Source organism: Chaetodon trifascialis, chromosome 17, assembly GCF_039877785.1.
Source record: "Chaetodon trifascialis isolate fChaTrf1 chromosome 17, fChaTrf1.hap1, whole genome shotgun sequence".
Classification (NCBI taxonomy): domain Eukaryota; kingdom Metazoa; phylum Chordata; class Actinopteri; order Chaetodontiformes; family Chaetodontidae; genus Chaetodon; species Chaetodon trifascialis.
The window spans coordinates 25,257,718-25,280,425 of record NC_092072.1 but is presented as its reverse complement, the minus strand read 5'-3'; the positions used below and the strand labels follow the sequence as shown (position 1 = coordinate 25,280,425).

Here is a 22,708-nt window from a genome sequence, read left to right as displayed (position 1 = left end):
ACAGAAACATAATACCTCCCTCTTGTGGATGCTCTTATTCAATTTTTGTATGCAATTAATGATATTGTGAGCTGTATTAACTTAACTGTATCACATTTTTCTTATTTAATATCTTTTAAATTCAAATTACTCATTTCATCATTTCCTTTCTTAGTCAGGTTAACTGGCACTTACAATTTGATCATTGTATTCAATTCAAAATTTGGGATCATCAGTCATCAAGTCTATGCTTGCTGACCCTAACCAAATTTGCGACCAAAAGACATGCCACAATCTGCCACACAATATCTATGTCTGCAGCGATGTACTGGTTGGACTGGACACTCCAGTGGATACAGTCCACAACGTCCTTTGGTCACTGACAGGGGTTGAGGAAGAACTCCCCCTGACCCTGATAACTTTAAACCGGACCTTTTTCCCCACCCTCCCGACCCAATGTCTGCATTGTCACTCCGCCTCAACCGATGGTCTCTGCTACTGTTGCAGGACCAAGCCCCATTGCTTCTGCCACATCTGCTTTCACCAACGACCTCTTGCCCATCCAAGCGCAGTATCCTGCAATTCATAACCTTGTCTTCTTTCTTTCTGAGCATGTGGTTCCTCTCCTCTTCGCCATGGCTCTTGAACACACTCCAAGTGTCACACATCTTTCTCATGCCCATCTATCCTTTGTCGTCCTGGGCTTTCTTGTTCATTCTCTGATGCACTCTGAAGCCTATTATGACCAAAAAGAGTCACATGGAGAGCTCCAAGTGAGGGACAAAGTGTGGTACTACCTCTTTGTCCTAGACATTGGGTGTGGCTGTTAACTATTTCTGACGAGAGGCTATTCAGTTAGGTGAAGTATACGAGGACACAGGGTGGGCACCGAGACATAGGCAGTTGGAAGCTACATGTGTCCCCTCGTCACCAGCTTAAACAGTCCTCAGTTGTACCCTATTAGGATAATAGACGTCAGATGTGTACGTCTGAGGATCAGACCCTTTAAACGATTCAGTACTTCCTGTACATGTGAGGATCTGCTACGTCTGTCTGCTCCCAGTGTTCTCTGTTTCCCTTTTCCCTAGTGTTATGTGTTTGTCTTTCTGTTCCTCTGTCTGTCTCAACTGGGTGCTTCCCTGCACTCAGCTGGCCCCACATCTCCGGCAGCGCACCTGGAGTGCATGAGCCTGATTGGAGCTCAGGTATTTAAGGAAGACACTGAGCTAAAGTGGTTGCTGGATTATCCTGATCTCTCCCATGAGTTTTCCAGAACCGTGCCCAGGGAGTACTTCCAGTCATTGCCTAGTTGCGATCTCAGTATTTTGTCAGTGGCATTTTTCTTTTGCCTCACCTGTGCTCTGTCTGTTCACAGTGCCTACCAGCCACATTCAGCCTTTGCCCAGCCTCAGCCTCCCACGTGGAGAATTGTTCGTTCCACTCGCAAAGTGTGCCTTTTGTTTCTCTGTCCACTCATTGAGTGCATTTTTGGTTATCGTTCCCACTCCTTCAAAATGCGCTTTGTGTTTCTTGTTTCCATTCCTTATTAGTGCGCTTTTTGGGTAACACTTTACTTGACGGTACCGTCATAAGAGTGACATGACATTGTCATAAGAGTGACATGACACAGTCATAAACATGTCATAAACATTATGTCAATGTCATTAAACGTTTATGACTGTTGTCATTAAGTGTCATTCGATTTGGTAATGACAAATTGACATTATTTTGGTTGTCTTCATTATGACAACTTGACATTAATCAAGGTGACATAACCAGAATTTGTCTTTGTCATGACAACTTGACATTAAATTTGTTTGCGATGTCCTTATTATGACAACGTGACATTATTCAAAGTGACATTACTAGAAAATGTCTTTGTCATGACAACTTGACATTAAATTTGTTTGAGATGTCCTTTGTAGCAGAACTAGCCACCAACTGACCCCTTCTTTCCCTCCTTTTTGGCAATACTCAAGAGAAATGGAGGTGTAAACCCGCCAACTGATTGAATTATAGACCATCTGGTTTACCTATAATGCAATCTGATTTCGAAGAGAGACAGGATGTCTGGCTCAGTAAACTACTCTTCTCGCACGTTGAAGGAAGAGAGCCAAAAGGTCAACGCCTATCTCCTACCCAGGATGTCCCACTCAATGCTAATTACTCCCCCAATAGCCCAAGGACTCAATACAATAAAGCCGGCTGGGAAGAACAAAGGCCAGGTTTCAACTGAATCCACAAACCGAGTCTGCTGATGGGTTGCAAATTAGCCAACCTTGAAATGAACTTTTTGTAAGTCGGAGGACTTTGTTTCTTGGTATACCCGGACAATTGCATCTCTGTCTGACTCAACGCTGGATATATTCACATGACTAAACCCATGATCTGCATAATGCCCATGTTCTCTCATGTCCTTAGGTTTGTAAATGACAAAGCTGTGAATCTAACCTTATTTTAAGATTTGCCTGAGGCTCTGCCATGGAGCCTTCCTACCATCTAACGGTTCGTAGGGTTTGAAGTTGATTGTGCTTTATGAGACTTTTATTAAGGAATAATCATAAGGATGATAATCATTTCGGGCAAATGTAGTCCACCTCACTATAATTTTATTGATATAATATGATAATTGTCCCTTGAACAATCATATATATATGTATGCCAATGAATATTTGAAATTGTCGTCTTACCATGGTTAAATGTTGTCATATTATAATGAGCGTTAGGAACTGTTGTCTTGATTATTGTTGAAGAATTTTCATCCACCCATAAGAGTGGCCTAATGTGTATTATGAACAATGTTGAAATGTCATTGAAAATTTGTCACTGAAATTATATGTGATTGACCATAGTGAGAAGCAGATGAGCCCTCATGTAACTCATTAGTTACTCCTCGCCTCGTAAAAAATGAAATTGCGCGTCAACGAAGCATCCCTCGCGAAGGACGGTCTAATGATTAAGCCCGCCCCGGAGCGAGATTTAAACAGCTGCGGATGCAGCGAAAATTCAGTGCGTGTTACTCAGTCTTGTCTTAAGTTATGTTACATTATGTCTTAGTTCTGTTTTTATTTTTCTTCTTTCTACGTCTAGTTACTCTCAGCTGAATTCTTTTTCCTTTCTTCTTTGTCTTAAGTTTTGCACAGTCATTTTGCTCTTTAAGTTTTTCGTCTTCGAGCGACTCAAAGCCATCCTGAGTAGCGTAAGTTATCTTCAGGTGACGTATTCTTATGATTTGCCGTAAGCTTTCAAGTTAACCTTTTTTTAGCCAAACGTTTTGTTTTAACATCAGTAAATTTAGGCAATTAATGCTAATTTTGTAGCCTTCTTCGACCGGCCATCGAAGAGACTCTTAATTTGTACTATCAGTCTAAAATAATCCGTCACGGACGCAACCGAACCAAACCCTGCGGCCAGCTGTTGATCCTTGGTCCGGCTAACAACCATCTGGAGCCGTCCCTCATCTGTAACCGACACCATAGAACCAGTTCCAGAGACGTCACCATTCAGCATCAGCTCTTCACCTTGGTGTGCCTGGGCCTTCCACCGGACCACCAAACAGACCGAGCCACAGACGAACATCTGGAACGTCTTCGAGTTAGTTCGGAGCAGAACTCACGGGACACCAGCAATCAAGTACCACGCTGAGCAGGTTTGAATAAGAGTTGGTCCGTGAGGTTAAGAGACGGTCAGTTCGTCCAAATTCTCTCCATTAATCGTTTAATCCATTAACTCTACGTTCACGTCCCCATTATTCCCTTTCAACTACTTCTCACTATCGCCAACTTATTTACCATTGTGTTGCCATAAGTTTCTTGTGTGTTCTGTCATATCACCTCATATCTTCTGTCGTATTATTCATGATATATCACTCATTATCCATAATTCTGCTTAATAAATGATATTTTGATTTAAATCCTGGTTAGACGGTGTCCTTTTGAACTGAATATCTACGATCCCTGTATCCAGAATTTACACTTCAGGTTATCAGACTGGTTTACTGTTAGTTATAGCAGTTAATTTCTGCAATCCTTCTTAGCTGAGGAAGGTGGTGCCCCATCATTTTATCAACGAATGCAACATCATATTAAGGTAGTTCCCCTACACCTTATTATGACAACGTGACATTATTCAAAGTGACATTACTAGAAAATAGAAAAATGCTGTGCAAGGTTAAAGACCAATTCTAGCACTTGGTCATTGATGTTTGACAGAATACCAAAAACTGACTGTCATGACATCATTATCACAATGTAATGACAAAATTCTTTGACCTCAAGTAAAGTGGTAGCATTTTGATCTGTCATTAACATATCATGAAGGATAAACTGACTGTCATGACATCATTATGACAATGTAATGAAGAAATTCTTTGACCTAAAGTAAAGTGGTAGCATTTTGATCTGTCATTAACATATCATGAAGGATAAACTGACTGTTATGACATCATTATAACAATGTTTTTATTATAATATCATTGACAATTTTATTTTCTCATGAACATATGAACTGGCTGTCATCATCATTATCACGACACAAGGTCACAACATTATACTATACACGTTACAATGTGCTTAGAAACCTCTTCTGCTCAACACTCATGTCATAATTACTGACCATTAACATGTTGCATGTATTTCCCTTACCATTTTTACTCGAACTAATGGGTAAAAGCTGCTTTTGTTCACCCTTACAGAATGCTTTGCTGCTCCTGACCAGTATCTATCAACAATATCAAAATTAACTCAAAATCTAGAGGTCTAATGACTCAAATCAAACTTAACCAGCTATTGCTGGCATACATTGTGACTTCTGGGCCTGCAATAACTGCAACATTGCTACAAAACAAGCAAACACAAATACTGGAAAAAAGTTTCTTAACAAGACATGAACAACAATAAAAACTATAGACTAATTGTCTAATGACTAGGTCATTTTGTAAGTGATCGGCAGTAGTTCACCTGCATTTTTTTGTGCGTCAGCGTGCTCGCCATTTCTGCTGTTATGGCTTCCCTACACCTCTCTGTGAAGGTGGAGATTTTGTCATGGCTATCTTTACTCAAACCCTTAAATATGTCTGTTAATGACAGATCAAAATGCTACCACTTTACTTTAGGTCAAAGAATTTCTTCATTACATTGTCATAATGATGTCATGACAGTCAGTTTATCCATCATGCTATGATAATGACAGATCACAAAATGCTACCACTTTAATTGAGGTCAAAGAATTTCTTCATTAGCCTACATTGTCATAATGATGTCATGACAGTCAGTTTATCCTTCATGATATGTTAATGACAGATCAAAATGCTACCACTTTACTTTAGGTCAAAGAATTTCTTCATTACATTGTCATAATGATGTCATGACAGTCAGTTTATCCTTCATGATATTTCGTTAATGTCAGGTTGTCGTGACAGAGACATTTTCTAGTAATGTCACTTTGAATAATGTCACGTTGTCATAATAAGGACATCTCAAACAAATTTAATGTCAAGTTGTCATGACAAAGACATTTTCTAGTAATGTCACTTTGAATAATGTCACGTTGTCATAATAATGACATCACAAAGAAATTTAATGTCAAGTTGTCATGACAAAGACAAATTCTGGTTATGTCACCTTGATTAATGTCAAGTTGTCATAATGAAGACAACCAAAATAATGTCAACTTGTCATTACCAAATCGAATGACACTTAATGACAACAGTCATAAACGTTTAATGACATTGACATAATGTTTATGACATGTTTATGACTGTGTCATGTCACTCTTATGACAATATCATGTCACTCTTATGACGGTACCTTCAAGTAAAGTGTTACCGCTTTTTGTTATTATTGTAAATAAATTTGGGTTATTTTTCTGATACTCCTGTCTCCTGATCTGTACATTGAGTCCAGTAGCTTATAAATTGGAGCCAAGCCTAACAGTACAGGGGTGACTCCGGACCTTAACAACAGTAATTTTAGTAGTAACATTTTATTTTGGAATATAAAACAGCAAGCTCTTTGTATAAACCTTGCATTTAGAATACAGCTGAGATGTATTGAGGAAAATGAGAGCGTATCTGTTGTGTGAGACATACAAGTAGGAAAAACACATCTGATGAGCAAGCTAACATTGCCATAGAGACCAGGTGATGCTGAGGCAATCGTAGCTAGTGTAATTGTTACATACCATAATAAAACCGTAATATATAATGATGGTCATATTTCTGCAATTATTTTGGTTAAAGTAATACAAAAGTAGCGCATACTGCAAAGTATGCAAAGTAATTTAAATCCTGGTTAGACGGTGTCCTTTTGAACTGAATATATACGATCCCTGTATCCAGAGTTTACACTTCAGATTTTCAGAGTGTTTTTTGTTAGTTCATTCGTTAGTATTTTATCAGCGTTATAGTAGTTAATTTCTGCAGTCCTTCTTAGCTGAGGAAGGTGGTGCCCCGTCATTTTATCAACGAATGCAACATCAAATTAAGGTAGTTCCCCTACAGCATCAAAATATCAAATGCAAACAAATGAGCAAATAAAAGTGACTGTTATCAAGGCCAGTTTGGAACTTTTTGTAACTGCACTCCTAACTCGTATTCTCAGTGCAGCGTATTGTAAACTGGAGTGCAGTGTATTGAGGGGTCGTATCAAGTGTGTGGTGTTAAAAGCAGCTTTGTCCTTCCCACCTCTCAAGATCCCGATTTTGCATATCTCACAGTTTGCAATTGCATTGTTCTCGTCGTTAACTTTGAAATATTTCCACACAGCCGACATAGTAGCAGCATATCACACGCCTCAGCTTCAAAACAATCTGCTACGTGCTACCGTGTTCCGCGCAAGCACTGTTCAGTGGCATCTGTCACAGACACAGACTCGATACCCGATATTTATCCGATACCTGATCGGGACATAACGTCCAAGTTCCAATCGAGTCTGCAGTCACGTGATAGACCCCGATTTCCGATCAGGTGATCGGATCGGGACAACCCTATAACATACCCAATACTGTTGGTGTGGACCCAGCCCGTGATCAACTAGTGACTCGCAGGTCACGCATTCCTGCCGCATTCCCCTCCAGTTTTGAGTCTAACAAATTCGCTTGAGTTCATTTTCATTGGCCAACTGTGTATTGGGTCCCAGATGAGGAGTTTTTAGTAGAGAAAAGGGGCTCTATTTTCGACTCCGCCGGCGGCGGCCTGCAGCGCAGGCAGGCACACAGCTCACTTGGTATTTTGGTAAACCGAGGCGCACAGAGGTATGCCAGGATGGGCGTTGCAGTGCAGTAGGGGGAGGTGTCGGCATAATCAGCCAACAGTCATGCGCCCACGTCACCAATACCTCACAGACAGTTTTCCACAGTGTCTGGCATTTCACTGCGATCAATAATTAGCAACAACCACGATTCAATGCAACTATCTGAGTCAGCACATACAGTCAGACCTAAATTTATATATTTTGATCAGTATCTTATCTGACCACATCGCAAGTGTGTTTGGCACGCATAATGGTCACTCAATCTGACCGAATGTACACAGGTGAAACAGGGATGTCTGGTGATCTGTGACTCAAATTGCCTGGTGACAAACGTGTAAGCCAATTTCCCCGGGTCAACATATGACTCGTTCATCCAGGCGAATTCTAGGAGAGAGGATGAACTGCATGTTCTGTGTCAACTGGGAGAGCAGCAGAGCGTACGGGAGAGGAGGGAGCGCTTCGCTGCCCAGCTTTGCCATTAAGTGAGTATTTGCAGTTACATCAGTTCAAAAAACATCTGATGATCAGTAACTTTCCACACTCCTTGCCTTCTCCCCTCCCTGCGCTGCCACGCCCCATCGGCAAAGCGGACCTGAATGTGCGCCGTGCCTGTGCCGTGCCAGCGGCAGAATCGGAAATAGAGCCCAAGGACTCATTCATAGTTGATCTGTGGGTTATGTATTGAGCACTGACTGCCTCCTTGGCAGAGGTTTGTTCACACTGATATAGACTCTTACAAATAACTTTACTTTTGTAAGAAGGTTAAATTATTAAATAATAATAGGCTAATCTGCCTTCTTTTTCTTTATTCTTTCTTTTTTTTGGTAAGAGTCCTGCCCCCACAGAAAAATTTTGGCCCTTGAACAAATGCAGTTGAGGACTAACCCTGCCCTACCTTGTGCTATGACTAGGCTACAATACATTATGAATTGTAACATTTTCTGTGTGTAACAGTGTCATTAACAGCAATCCTATGTGATTTTAATGTGGCTTTTTCCCCTGTCACTGACATTGTGCTTATGGTGACATTAATTGCTGGAGAGCGTGTTCTGTCTGAGCATTGTCTGCGCCTGTTTCATGCTGGCCCAATCAAAAGAGATGTGACAATAATTAATTGATGAAATATTATTTTTTAATAAAAATAATGTAATAAAAATCATGTCCTTTAAGTGGACCTTAGTAAAATATTTGAGATCCTCTGAGCGGTACTTTCCAGTCAGTGTGCACAAACACACATACACACACACACACTGGCCAACATCAAATCAATACAGTATTGAACAACTAACATTATCTTGTTCTTTGACTAAACTTTTGTTAATTGTCTAGTGTACAACTGCTGTCAGATAAAAACAGGGACTTTTCCTCATCTGCGGTTTTGTGCTTCATCGAAACGTGGACCTGTGGATTAATTCCAGACTCTGCCCTACAGCTGGCTGGCTTCCAACTCTTCCGCGCGGTCAGAGACACAGAACTTTCCGGCAAAACTAAAGGTGGAGGAATCTGTTTCTACATCAATAGTGGTTGGTGCAACGACGTGACAGTGATCCAGCAGCACTGTTCTCCTGACCTGGAATCTTTCTTCATATTCATATTCACATTCTGTAAGCCTTTTTATTCACCCCGTGAGTTTGCTTCATTCATTCTGGTTGCTGTTTACATCCCACTGCAGGCTAACGTGCAGGACGCACAGCGCACGCTCGCCGACCAGATACTGTGTGTGGAGCAGACAAACCCGGATTCTTTAGTTATTGTCCTTGGCGACTTTAACAAGGTAACCTCACTCACAAACTCCCCAAATACAGACAGTTTATTAAATGCAGAGAGGAGAATATTCTGGATCACTGTCCGGGATGCTTATCACGCCCTCACCCACGCCGCATTCGGCCACTCAGTGGTGTGTTTCGACTCTACTGACTGGGATGTGTTCAGGACTGCTACCAACAGTCTGGATGAGTACACGGAGGCTGTGATGTCCTACATCAGCATCTGTGAGAACTGCTGTGTTCCATCATGCACCAGGGTGAGTTACAGCAATGACAAACCCTGGTTCACAGCCAAACTCGGACAGCTAAGGTTGGCAAAGGAAGAGGCCTTCAGGAGGGGGGACAAGGACAGATTCAAAGAGGTGAAGTACAAGTTTAGTAAGGCAGTGAAAGAGGCTAAACGACTGTACTCTGAGAAGCCCCAACACCACTTCTCAGCTAACGACTCTGCGTCTGTCTGGAAAGGGCTAAGGCAAATTACCAACTACAAGCCTAAAGCCCCCCACTCCATCAATGATCGACGCCTAGCCAACGACCTGATGCCAGTTCTACTGCCACTTTGAAAGACTAAGGGACAGTCCAGCAACCATCCCCCACGACACATCCCAACAGCTCCAGCTCCAGTCGCCTCCACCAATTCCCACCTTAAAGGACCCGCCGTCACCCTCCCCACCCACCTCAGTGACAACTCTTTCCATTCATGAGAGGGACGTCAACAAACTCTTCAGGAGACAGAACCCCCAGAAAGCAGCTGGATTCTGTCTCCCCATCCGCCTTGAAGCACTGCGCTTATCAGCTGTCTCCAGTGTTCACAGACATTTTTAACACCTCACTGGAGACATGTTATGTGCCGGCCTGCTTCAAGTCTTCAACCATCATCGCAGTTCCCAAGAAGCCAAGCACCGCAGGACTTAATGACTTCAGACCTGTCGTCCTGACCTCTGTGGTCATGAAGTCCTTTGAGCGCCTTGTGCTCTCACACCTCAAAGACATCACCAACCCTCTCCTGGACCCCCTGCATTTTCCCTACAGAGCCAACAGATCTGTAGACGACGCAGTCAACCTGGCCCTCCACCTCTTCCTCCGCAGAATCCTATGCTAGTATCCTGTTTGTGGATTTCAGTTCTGCCTTTAACACCATCATCCCAACCCTGCTTCAGGAGAAGCTCTCCCAGCTGAGCGTGCCTGACTCCACCTGCAGGTGGATTACAGACTTCCTGTCTGACAGGAAACAGTGCGTGAAGCTGCGGAAACACATCTCCGACGCTAAGACCATCAGCACCGGATCCCCTCAGGGCTGCGTTCTTTCTCCTCTGCTCTTATCCCTGTACACAAACAGCTACACCTCCAGTCACCAGTCTGTCAAGCTCCTGAAGTTTGCGGACGACACCACCCTCAGTGGAGTTTCTGTTTCCTGGGAATTATCATCTCCCAGGACCTCAAGTGGGAACCGAACATCAGCTCCCTCATCAAGAAAGCACAGCAGAGGATGTACTTCCTATGACAGCTGAGGAAATTCAGTCTGCCAAAGACAATGATGGTGCACTCCTACACAGCCATTATTGAGTCCATCCTGAGCTCCTCCATCACCATCTGGTACACTGCTGCCACTGCTAAGGACAAGGGCAGCATGTCATTCGGTCTGCAGAGAAGGTGATCGGCTGCAATCTTCTGTCTCTTCAGGACCTGTACACCTCCAGGACCCTGAGGCGTGCAAGAAAGATTGTGGCTGATCCCCCCCACCCCGTACATAAACTCTTTGAGACACTCCTTATTAACAAGGCCCGGAACCCCCCCGACACTCTTCACACTCTACCTCTGACTCTGCTTGTCATTGACATTGCCATAACCATATGCGTTACATTAACGCTCTTATTGTTAAATTTTTTACTTACTGTTACAGTTTCTACTATTGTTATATCTTTGACTTATTTTTATATTATTTTCTTACTGTTATATTTTTTACTTTTCTAATAGCTTCTTTTTAATAGATGTGTCATGCACCAACCTCACCAAAGCAAATTCCTCGTATGTGTAAAATCGTACTTGGCAATAAAGCTTTTCTGATTCTGATTCTGATTCTGATTCGGTTTTCATTGTGTTGTCATGTTACTTTTCTGTATTTTGTCTCGCAATTAAGGAAAGATTAAATACAATGTATTACCGATGTAACAGAATGTCATAAGGATCTCAAAAAGAAAAGAAAGGTGCTAATAGCCACAACTATTTTATGTTATGGTAAATATGATACTCCCTCAGTACTTTGGTACCTGTTGGTCTATTGAACTTAGAAGTTCTCTTATCATCAAGAGAGCCTGGGCCAGAGAAGAAGCTTCCTCTTCATCATCTGTTAGAGAAACAAACAAATAAGAAAATTCTGGAATTACAAGAACATAAGGCAAAAGACACAATGTAGAAACCAGTCAGTCATTAATCTGTTTATAGACAGACCAAAACATCTCTCCTGTGAATCCACTATTAACTTTTGGAGACATTTTGAATTGTGGGAGTTGATCATATATAAAATTGTCACAAAACTAAACTCTAACTTCTGTTAGAAGTCTAACTGTCTGTCTAACTATTTTAAGTGCAGCAGTACGATGTGTACACGCGTTGTGATTGATCATGATCATTTTGGCCAAAACAGGATAAAGGTTCTGAGACATTACAACATCATACCTTTTTTAAAACAGTGGGTGACAGTTATAGTGTAGCAGGAGGAAAATGGCTGACTCAATGGCTTATCCATGCTGGAAAACAGATATCTGAAAAATCTGAATATTCCACAAATTTGTTGCTAAAAGCTGTCAAATGCAAGGCTGTGGATATGCTTAGTGTCTTTTTTGTCATCTTTTCTGTACACAATCCTCTTGCTTCCTGGTTTTACTTTGTTGTATGTAAACATGTACAGTAAGTATTATCTGGATGTTCCATGACTTGGGAGATTCACCGGTGGTGTTGTCCAGAATTCGCTGGATAAGGACAGGATACTTGGATATCCGCTGAGTCACCAATAAGATGCATTCCTGAACACCGTGGCAACGTAGCAAGGGTCCTCGAGTCACCCGCTGGCCACAGACAGACACACATACAGACAAATTTATTGCAGCTGTAAGTTCGTCACTTTTTTTCATTTTTTATTTATTTATTTTTTTGTATTTGAGGATACAAACAACCATTGTTAGTAACAGAAAGATAACACAAATCAACTTGAAAAATAAGAAGAAAAGTAACAATATCGAGATGTTAAAATCTTTTAGATTTGCCTATTGTACTTCAATAAAAACAAAGATTTAAAATGTACTTCTTCTCTTGTTAGTTTTTCCTGTGATCCCAGAGCCTGCTGTTCTCTTCCTACCCTCCAGCATCCCCCTGTGTTTCCTTCAGCTTTGACATGACTCCCACACCCACCCCTCAGCAACAAGCTTCCTGCCACACATACCTGTCTGCAACACTGAGTATTTAGAGTACCATCTGTTAGGTATGAAATCACCTGATTCTGATTCTACCCACAAGACCATCCACCGGCAAGCAGTTCTCGTCCATTACCGGTGGCCTTCTACAGATCTTGGAATTTATCCATTCGGAAGTCCATCTGCTTGCTGCCCAGGTGCAGCCCCTGGCAAACTGGCTCTGCCAAGCCACCCCCTTTAAGCACTCACCACTCTGCCGTCTGAACACTGTTTTGGAGACTCAGGTTTGTGCTGATCTGTCCTTTACCTGCCATCTACAGAAGCTCTGTGATGACTCTGCAGTTGTTGGATGCATCAAGGGGGAGGATGTGATGGAGTATCAAATGGTGGTCAACAGTTTTGTGGACTTTGTGAGCTGCACTACCTACAGCTCAACATCAACAAAACAAAGGAGCTGGAGGTGGATATCAGGAGATCCAGGACTCCCACTACTCCAATTTCCATTAGCAGCAAAATGGTGGAGATTGTACAAGAGTACAAATACCTGGCTGCCCACAGCAAACTGGACTGGACCAGGAACTCTACAGCTCTCTACAAAAAGGGTCAGAGTAGGCTCTTTTTTACTGCAGAGGCTCCTGGTAATGCAGTCATTCTCACCAATTCACCTCCAAAAATTCAATTTGTCTTCTGGCTTCAACCTCGATCCAACAGCCAGACAAGGGTGATATGGCATATCACTTCCACAGTGAGGCTTCCTGGAGCAAATAACTCCTTTGGAGAGTAATTTCCAGTTATTGTATGACAGAAGCAGAGGTGGTTTGGACCTTTGTAAAGAAAACTTGAGAAAGATCTGAGCATTTAAAAACAATGCTTGAACATCACTACGCCGATATGAGGCAAAGGCTAAGTTGTACCTCTGTCAAAACAGTGACAAGGTCCAGTAAAACAGAGCAGATAGAGGATAGAAGCAGAAGAGAAACAATAACATATTTATTCCAAATGTGGCTGACATTTTTTTCTTTTTTTCTTTTTATTTTTTTTTTCAGAGACACTGCTGGAGACAGCTGGACTTAATTATTTATTGGTGGGGCTGTGGAATTTATAGTTAACAAATGAATAAAGATAAGGAATAATTTACAAATGTATTTACAAATTTACAATATAACATAAAACAATACATATATTATAATATTTATATAAGTATATGTGATATCATTTATAATATATAATTATAAACATTATATATAATATTTTCAATTTCTGATGCACCGCATGCTGTGTATTTTAATATGTTCTACATTTTTTGTTTGGTCTTACCCGTATGAAGCACTGGAACCGCTTGTCTCTGGCCAGCAGTTCCTTGTACAATTTTACAGCCTTCAAGTGGCGACTACAGAATTCAGCATAAGTCTTCTGCATGTCGTCTGCACACTGGCCTGAGAACTGGCAGAAAAACAGACACATAAGCTGTTTTGAGTGGCAGTGTTTCAGACCTGTAATATCACATTCTACAACTACTATGCCAAAGTGAACTAAGTTTTCCTTTAACAAACTCAGAATTACTACTTATTGACAGTAACAAACCCTAATCCAGTACCCCCCAAAATGATGGATTACTAAGTTCTATATAGTGACTAATACAGATAAAATATGCTCCTAATATGCATGCTAGTGAGCAACTAGTTAATATGTGTACCTTCATTTTAAGTCTTACCATGGTTTCTGAGCATGCCTTCATTTTGGACTGATGTTCTGAATATTCATGACACTGTCACAGGTTATCCTCTGGTTGTTACTGATAAAACACTAGTTTTTCTGTATAGTTGTAGACTACTTCTAAACCATAGAATGACACAAAATTACAATGGTTCCAGTTCTGTGCCAATGCTGTGTCTGAATGGGACATTTCTTGGTGTGAAAATGAGAATGCATTGCAGTCACCTGCTCTAGCAGTATGTCTCCCAGCTGGTGAATGGTGAAGTTGCAGCTGGATCCAGACTGCAGGCTGCTGTTGCGCCGCAGGAGAAGTTGTGCCAGGAAATGGGAATGTATCCTGGTCAGTTGGTCCAAGCAGGGAAAGATGGCATGCACACTGCTGGGGTCCAGCTGAAGCTCCTCCAGCATGCCCTGTCGGAACACCCTTTCCATAATATGCAGCGTTCGCATGTGGTGCAACTCTGTCTGAATGAGCTCTAAGAAGGATGTATACCAACATTGAAAACACACACACACACACACACACACACACACACACACACACACACACACACACACACACACACACACACACACACACACACATTAGGTTTGCATCACTTTTAGGGACATTACATAGACTTAAATTAATTTCCTAGAGACACACCCCAACCATAAATACCACTTGCCTAACCCCAATTACCCTAACCCTCGATCTTATTAAAATATGATTTTACTCTCCAAAATTTTGGATTTTATTATTATTTTCTGCACTTATTTATTCCATTATTTAATTATTTTACTATTAACCTAATTGTTTTTTTTTTGTTTTTTTTCATTTATTGCCCTCACTAACCCCTTTTAACCTTTCACAACCCCAGAAGGTACTGCAGAGACCCTGAAGAGATGGGGGGCTTTGATAAATATACAAAGTTCCCACTGCCAACCTGCACCATTGTATAAATCCACCTTTCATCTTTAAACATAGTTTTAACCAGATTTTTTTTTTTAAATTTTTTAAAGGATTCTTATTAAGAAGGATCTCTTGATTTTGATTTTAAACGAAAGGGTTTTAATATCTATTCAATCCAAGATCCAAGAGTGCTGTGCTTTTACCTAAACCTAACTTTAAACCAAATCTTCACCCTAAAATTTTATGATTTACATCATGGGGACTTGCATTTTGTCCCCACACATATGGCGAGTTCCCATTGTGTAAACAGATTTATGTGAGTAATACATGGGTAACACACACACACACACACACACACACACACACACACACACACACACACACACACACACACACACACACACACACATAAAAATCACACAGCAGACTGTAGAAGTCATACAGTACATGCAATGAGAAGAAATGCTTATGGTATTCTTTTAAATAAAATGTGCATCAAAGCTAGCAGTACAGTAATTAGTATCATGTGAGATTTTAATGAGAACAAATTGAATGTCTGCTCCATGGGAGAGAAAATAAAAGGACGATAAAGTATTGCTAAAAATGGATGATGTTCTTACCATAGATGACATCCTGCCTCTTGATGACATTTTTGCGGTGTGTCTGCAAGTAACTGCTGTCCACCGCCATGCTCCATGAGTCAGCCTTAAAGTCCTGGCCCTCGAACTCCATCTCCTCCAACACTGAGTTATAGAAGATATCTCCTAAACAAGAAAATTCCATCAGCATAAAAAAATCACAGACTGACATTTTTTTTTTTTATTGCTCTTTACTTACATACTAAGGAGACAACTTGATCTTTGTCTTGTGCCTTTATTACAGTATAAAGAAGCTGGTTGTAAAAATAACTGGTCAGTATGTCAAGCTTTAAGTCAAGCTGAAACACAATTAATCATCCTTGCTTGCAGTGAAAAAAAATATTTTATTTTGTTGAAAGAAGAAAAATGTGTTTGGTGATACATCAAAAATGCTCTTTCATTCTCCAGCGCTATGAGCTGGATTGGCCCGTGAACATGTTTGATTAACAGCTGAGTTGGCAGGGCTACAGGCACCAGTGGTGGAATGTAATATCTACTGAAGTACTGTACTTAAGTACAGGTTATTGTTCTTGAGTATTTTCATTTTATACTACGTATTTTAGGGAAATATTGTACTTTTACCTTAACTATATTTCTTTGACACTTTGACACCGCCATCTCACCTAACTTTCTATTACTTGTTTGTCCCCTTGCGGTACAAATAAAGGAATATTGAATTGAATTGAATTACAAGTACAGCTGCCTGTTCAAGGTAAAACAATGTTTTGCACCTTACAGTGGATACATTTACTCTTTCAGGGAAAGTCATCCACAGTGTTCAGTCCTCCTGTTGATCTCCCCATGAGCTCTCAGTCATTCTGCTTTGTTTTCCGCTCCGTGTCTGTGCATGCATGTCACAATGATGTTGCTATACCTCAAAATAAACACTTTATTAAAATCACCTATTTGTTACTTTTGAAAGGATGATCAAGTTAGTTTGTGTAATCCACTGTCCTTTAAAGCAAACAGCTTATGGTGTAATAACTATATTTGTGACACTGGGATAGAGTAAATCCAAAGATTGTTTACAAACTAACATCACATTATTTTACTACAATGTATAGCCTGAATATTCTGATACCATCATCAGTGAGAGACTCCACTGACATAGCTCTGGTCCTGAAGCTGAGGGAGTCTGTGGACTGGGACAGGATCCTACGCAGCCCCAGGGGAGTGTCATCATTCAGGGGCCTACAACACAAACAGATGCATGAATGCACGCACACGCACACACATTAGTTTTAATGTGTTCTAACTATTGGTCTTATAGTAATAAAACAAACTGTAACGCTCTGGGATCTGGTGTAGCAGCCCCAAACAGAGATGATGCAGGCAGTGATTAGCGACCCAGCTGAGCCTCCTGTTTGTAACCCTGCTCCACCTCAGCACATGTAGCATGAATATACAAGGTGGAATGACTCCTCAGCATTTCATGTATTTTGGCATTGCATATTTGATTTTTTGACCATCTTGAGGGAGAAGAAAAAAATAGGTACAGACCTAAATAAAATAATAATAAAATGAAAATGAAAAACAAAAAAACAAACAAACAAACAAAAAACATTATTATCAAAGCTTAAGTAAGCATCAGCAATGTTTTCAGTCATGTATGTACTTTGCATGATGTTCACTGGTTTTAAAAATACTGGTCTAAATGAAATTTAGTGGAAGGTTAGCATGTGAACCATGGAGCAAGTGATTCATTTTTGATGTGCATCATGGACAATCATGTTACCCACTGTTCATGAGCCATTTATACAGGGATATGAGTATCCAGCTTAGTAATTTCATTCAAACATTATAACATAATATGATCCAAATGAGGATAAGACTAATAACCAGGATACTGTGCATGTATGTTCAGAGGTGCGTCTTCAATATAGTAGTCAGTCAGTTAAACGAGATATAATGGTAAAGAGAATCTGCCTGTAAATAGTGCAAGTGGCATGAGGTATAAACAGTTGAGGTACGTGCAGGTAATGTGAGTAATTTCTATGAAACCATAAAATCATGTGCAACACGGTAACAGGTGACGTGCAACAGGCAGTAAGTGGCAGTGCAGTAAAAGTAAAAAGTAAAAGTAAAAAGTATGTGAAGGTGAACCACTCCTCTAAAGTACTTTATGCATACACTGTAACTTGCATTGTGAAAATGTGGTTAAAATCAAAACTACAGTATGTGACCAATGAAAACAGGCGTGCTGGGATACACAATTATTGCCCTTGTTTAATAGACAGAATACAGAATGGCTAGGTTAGACCATATCTAGCCCCTGGGTAGGGCTTCTAAGAGACATGTGCCTTAGTTATGGTTAACAACTGTGCCTTACATTTTGTTATAACTGCTGATCAGTGACAATGAGGCTCACCCTGCAATGTTGTTGGTGGAGACACTCTTGGACAGGGATAGGCTGGATCGACCACGACGGGATCCTAGCAGGGACTGTCGGAAGCTGTCAGAGGGGTAGATGGCTGAACTTGGACGCTCACGCATTCCTGGAGCTATGGAATAAAAAAATGTAGCAGAGGAGGAGGAAGAGTAGAATAATAGAAAAACATTTTGAGAAAGAGGTGAATAACCAGCAAAGAAGGAAGAAGAACTGAAAATATATGATTGACAAAAGAAGAGCTAGGAGAATATATTAAAAAAACTGCATGTGTGTCACAAAAATTCTCACTTTTTGTGCGCAGCGTGACATTCTGCAAGGCTGAGTTATTCCGCATTAGGGTCATCTTCTGCTGCTGTGTTAAAAAAGGACACAAATTAGCTTGTAGCATGTGCAATAGGATTGTACTTTTTAAAAATACTTAAAGATCACTTTTTTAAAAATTAAATAATTTAAAATATTTAAATTATTTACAACTTTCAGAATATGTTAACACAAATACACAAATAAGAAACACAGCAACACAGAAGCCTCCACCTTGATACAACACATTGTCCTTAACATTCTGGCCTGTATCTTCTCAGATGTATTATGGGGATTTTCATGTAACAGTGTAAAGATTTGCCCTTGTTCACCTGTTAGCTCTCTGGGAAATTTAGGGAGGGAGGGAAGACTGGTCATCTAAGATTGTCAGTATCACAGCATCAGCGTATAGGGCAACAAAGGGCTGAGAGAGGCAACGACCCTGCCTAGTCCTAGGATTTCTCATATAGGAAGATATAGGACATGCATAAAGCATTTTGAGCAGGGCTATGAACATTTTACCTAAGCCAAAGCATTCAAGAATGGCAAACATATGTAGTATTTGCCCTTGATGTAGACTTATGCTTGCTGTTTACCAAGAAAGATGACAGCAGAATTTGGTACATTTATCTTCCTGTCATTTTCAATAGGAGTCAGTTATGTGTTGTGTCAGATTGGTTCGGGAAAAAGTCCATTGTTAATTGACAAATTAAGAATTAAAAGCATTAGCTGTGTTATTATTTCTAAATGAGCTTTGACTGACAGACAGCATATCTCCTGTATCAATAAGGTAAATAATGTCTAAAGATTTAGGTTTAGATTTTAGGTTTTGAGGTTTACGAGTGATTAGAAATTTAAAATTTATTTTAAAATTTAAAGAAATTTTATGAATAGCCCCATTGGCTTGTGTAATAGTCACACCAAAAATCTATCAACTCTATCTCCTATTTTATGAATAACATTTCCAATCTGTTCATTGAGAATATGGTTTTACTCATACTTCAGCTTCAAAATAGAGTTGAGAACATCCAGAGATCCAGACTCCTTCCTGTAAGCTGGGAACTATTCTCATGCACTCAGACACATGTTTCAGAATGGCCTTTGAATCAGTCTCATTGCATCAATTCTCAAAATGTAATATTGTCTAGTATGAAGAATATCTGCCACATTGCCTGATATGTCAGACTTTCTTAAATTCTATATGTATGAAAACATTTGGCTGAGAGCAATGGGGGGTTACATTTCCAGCAATAATGGTGGTGAAGAAGAGGGAAGTCTGTTACCAGTTCTAATATTTTGAATAAAGCACACTGGACACAAGTTTAGAGTCTGCCAAAAAATCAATTCTGGTGTAACTATCATGAACAGATTAGGAAATAAAGAATATTCCCCATATGACAGATGGTGTTCATTGGCCAGATTTAAAAAAAAAAAAAAAAAAACTTCATTAAGTTGTTCAGTGTGGAGACATTTCAAGGTTAAACAAACATTTGTGTGAAATCTGTCCAATAAGGGACCCAAACAGCAATGAAATCACCACCAATAAATATACTGAAGTCTAAATGGTTGGAAATTATGTAATTGCCACAGAAATTGGAGCTGTCAAATTGAAGTTCCTCAAGAGTCATTAAGTACTTCTCATAAAGTACTTCAGATGTACAGGTGGGATCAAGTTAAAACTGCCACCCATCAATTGATATCTTTGACCATGGGCAAATTCAAATCAGATGGATTTTACAGCTACATCGCTAGTTTTAGCAGAAAAGATAAACTGATGGACTTATGACACCAGAGTTGCTCCCAAATGCCTCTGCACAGTGGGACAATGTTCCATCTTTAAGACTTCTGTGTTTTATATATATATTCATGACATTTTTGATGCTCTTATTTTTTGAAAATGCAATCCCACAATAATCTTTTTTGTTTTTCCACCACAATTTTGGTTTGTGTGTGCATGGCTATTTATTTGAAAATTGCACATCCAATATGGTGTGCCAGCTATTGTGTTTTGCTAAATTTTATTTCATTACCACCATTTGTGATTGAGGATCATGATATTCAATCTTTGTTTCAGTCAGCCCAAAACTGAACAGTGTGGAAAAAAAAAAGGGAAAAAAAAAAGAGTTGACTGTTGAATACTGTCAGTACCTTATAGTTCCTCATTACATTGAAGTGTTACTTTAATTCACTGTTTAGATTGTTTTGAAACAACATTCTCTCTAAATGTGTGTGGAAATAATACTTATCATAAATAATGATAGAGAAAAAAAGCCTACATATATTAATAACATCTTTCAATAATTGCAATGATTTGTGGTGTAGCCTGTTTCTTACCCTCTGTTTCATTTTGGCACAGTTTGGCAAAGTGTCTCGACAGCGGTTGTGGATCGTGACATTGCATGCTGGAAAAAATAAAGACATAAAACATAAAATCAAATGTGTGTGTGTGTGTGTGGTTTGTAAGTATGTATATGTTTGTGTACGTGTGTGTAATGGCTTTGATTTGTCTGAGAAAGTAGTTTTTTCAGCAGAGAGCTTCATACTTCATACTGAAGACATGACCGAACTTTTACTACTACTTGAGTACTCTTTGTTTTTCTTTTTTGCAACTCTACTCATCTGCCACTGTATATGAAAACTGTAGAGCCATCACATAAGCTAAAAAATCTTCATCTAAAGGAGAAAATCTTGGCGGAGTTGAGGGAGAAAATAAGTTTTGTCTATACAGATCGTGTATTCTCACTCCTGTGAACAGCATCTTTGGGACTGGGCAGCTGTCTTTCAGAAGCTACAGGCAGCCAACCTCAGCCTCAACAAGAAAAAGTCTCACTTCTCTAAGCAGGAGTTTCTTTGCCACATAGTGGTATTGAGGTTGAAGATTAGAAGAAGAATCGGAGGGACAATCCCCTTTATTTGTCACAATGTTACATGCACATAAACACACACGCCATGCAATTGGTGAAACTTGTCCTCCACATTTATCTCATCCTGGTCGTCCTTCCTCCACGGCAGACAAGGCTGCCATCCGTCTGGCACCCAGGGACCCAGTTCCTGTTTGTCACCATTGGTCAGGTGGTGATCCTCTTGCATGTTTTTAGTGGGAGACTGCACACACGCCATGCTTTGTGCAGTTATTTTCTCTGCATTTCACCCATCCTGGTAAGTCTTCCGGCAGCCCAGGAATGGTGGGCTGCCAGCCGATGGCGATGTCCTCTTTGTCACCATTGGTCAGGTGGTGATCTTCTTGCATGTTTTTAGTGGGGGTATTTTTAAGGAGGATACCCCAGGTGAGCATGGGGAGAACATGCAAACTCCACACAGAAAGGCCCTTTTCCTCAAGCAGCAGGCACTGAAGGCATGGTGGAGGACACACCACAGCGCCCACAGTGGGATTCGAACCAGACTTTCTAGCTGTGAGGTAACAGTGTTACCACTTGTTCCACTGTGCCAGGGGAGAGCACGTACACAGTTCCCCACTACCAAAAATTATGTAGTTGAGATTCCCGCATGTGGGGAATTCGCACAGGTCAGCATATCCCTTAGTGCAATAGATGTGCCTCGCCATAGGTGAACCACCTTGTTGATCATGGTATCCCCATGCCAGGTAAGTATTGGAGAATCCACAAGTTCTGACTGATCCAGACTCTGATTTGCCCAACCACTTTGGCAGAAATAGCCCATGTATGAGAAGAACCACAAGGATTTTAACCTCAGGCAGAGTAGTTTGCAGTCCCTGGCTCCCCACAACCTCATTGGCCTTGACATCCACCAAGGGGTGTTGTACTGAAGAGTCCCCTTTTGGAGACCAAAGGAATGAGTGAGGGTTGTTCTTAATCTTAGTGTCTTTTTCCTGAGATGCATCCATACTTTTATGAAAGTCCCTTGGGGGATCATCTTGGGGCAGCTGTGGTTCAGGAGGTAAAGCAGTGATCCACTTACCAGAAAGTCGTCCCCTTATCAGAGGGCCGGTGGCCACAGCAGTCTACATGCCGAAGTATCCTTAGGGAGGATACTGAACCCCAAATTGCCCCCAATGCTGTGCCATCAGGGTCTGGGAGTGTGCAAATGTTTAAAAGCTTGTAATCAGCAGGTGGCCTAGCCATCATAGGAATGTGTGTCAAAGGGTGATTGTAGACTTGTGTTATAAAAGTGCTTTGAGTTGTTGTCAAACTAGAAAAGTACATATAATAAATAAATAATAAAATATATACATACTATTTACCATCTTGGCCAGATGAAGACTCTGCTGCACATTATGGAAGTTACCTGGTGGCCTAATGTCTGCAACATGTGTGGGAGCACACCAAGTCCTGTGCAACTTCAGTAGTACAAGGCAGACAACACCAAGCCATCAGGGCTACTGCA

At 40.5% G+C, this 22,708-nt stretch overlaps 1 protein-coding gene and 1 non-coding gene across 2 annotated transcripts in view; both read right to left on the bottom strand.

The window, feature by feature from the left end:
* arhgef2a (Rho guanine nucleotide exchange factor (GEF) 2a) overlaps positions 1–22,708 on the bottom strand; it is a 110,329-nt gene that overhangs the window by 51,856 nt on the left and 35,765 nt on the right. The window contains exons 3-11 of the mRNA XM_070985295.1: positions 20,678–20,745; positions 18,332–18,395; positions 18,023–18,155; positions 16,736–16,845; positions 15,637–15,780; positions 14,350–14,600; positions 13,726–13,851; positions 11,946–12,063; positions 11,266–11,342 (exon numbers count right to left, since the gene is read on the bottom strand). Of these exons, the coding sequence (XP_070841396.1) occupies positions 11,266–11,342; positions 11,946–12,063; positions 13,726–13,851; positions 14,350–14,600; positions 15,637–15,780; positions 16,736–16,845; positions 18,023–18,155; positions 18,332–18,395; positions 20,678–20,745 (1,091 nt within the window). The remainder of the gene's footprint in view (positions 1–11,265; positions 11,343–11,945; positions 12,064–13,725; positions 13,852–14,349; positions 14,601–15,636; positions 15,781–16,735; positions 16,846–18,022; positions 18,156–18,331; positions 18,396–20,677; positions 20,746–22,708) is intronic.
* On the bottom strand, positions 21,792–21,955 carry LOC139346439 (U1 spliceosomal RNA). Its single transcript, XR_011603265.1, has one exon. It is a non-coding gene; the product is annotated as a U1 spliceosomal RNA (small nuclear RNA).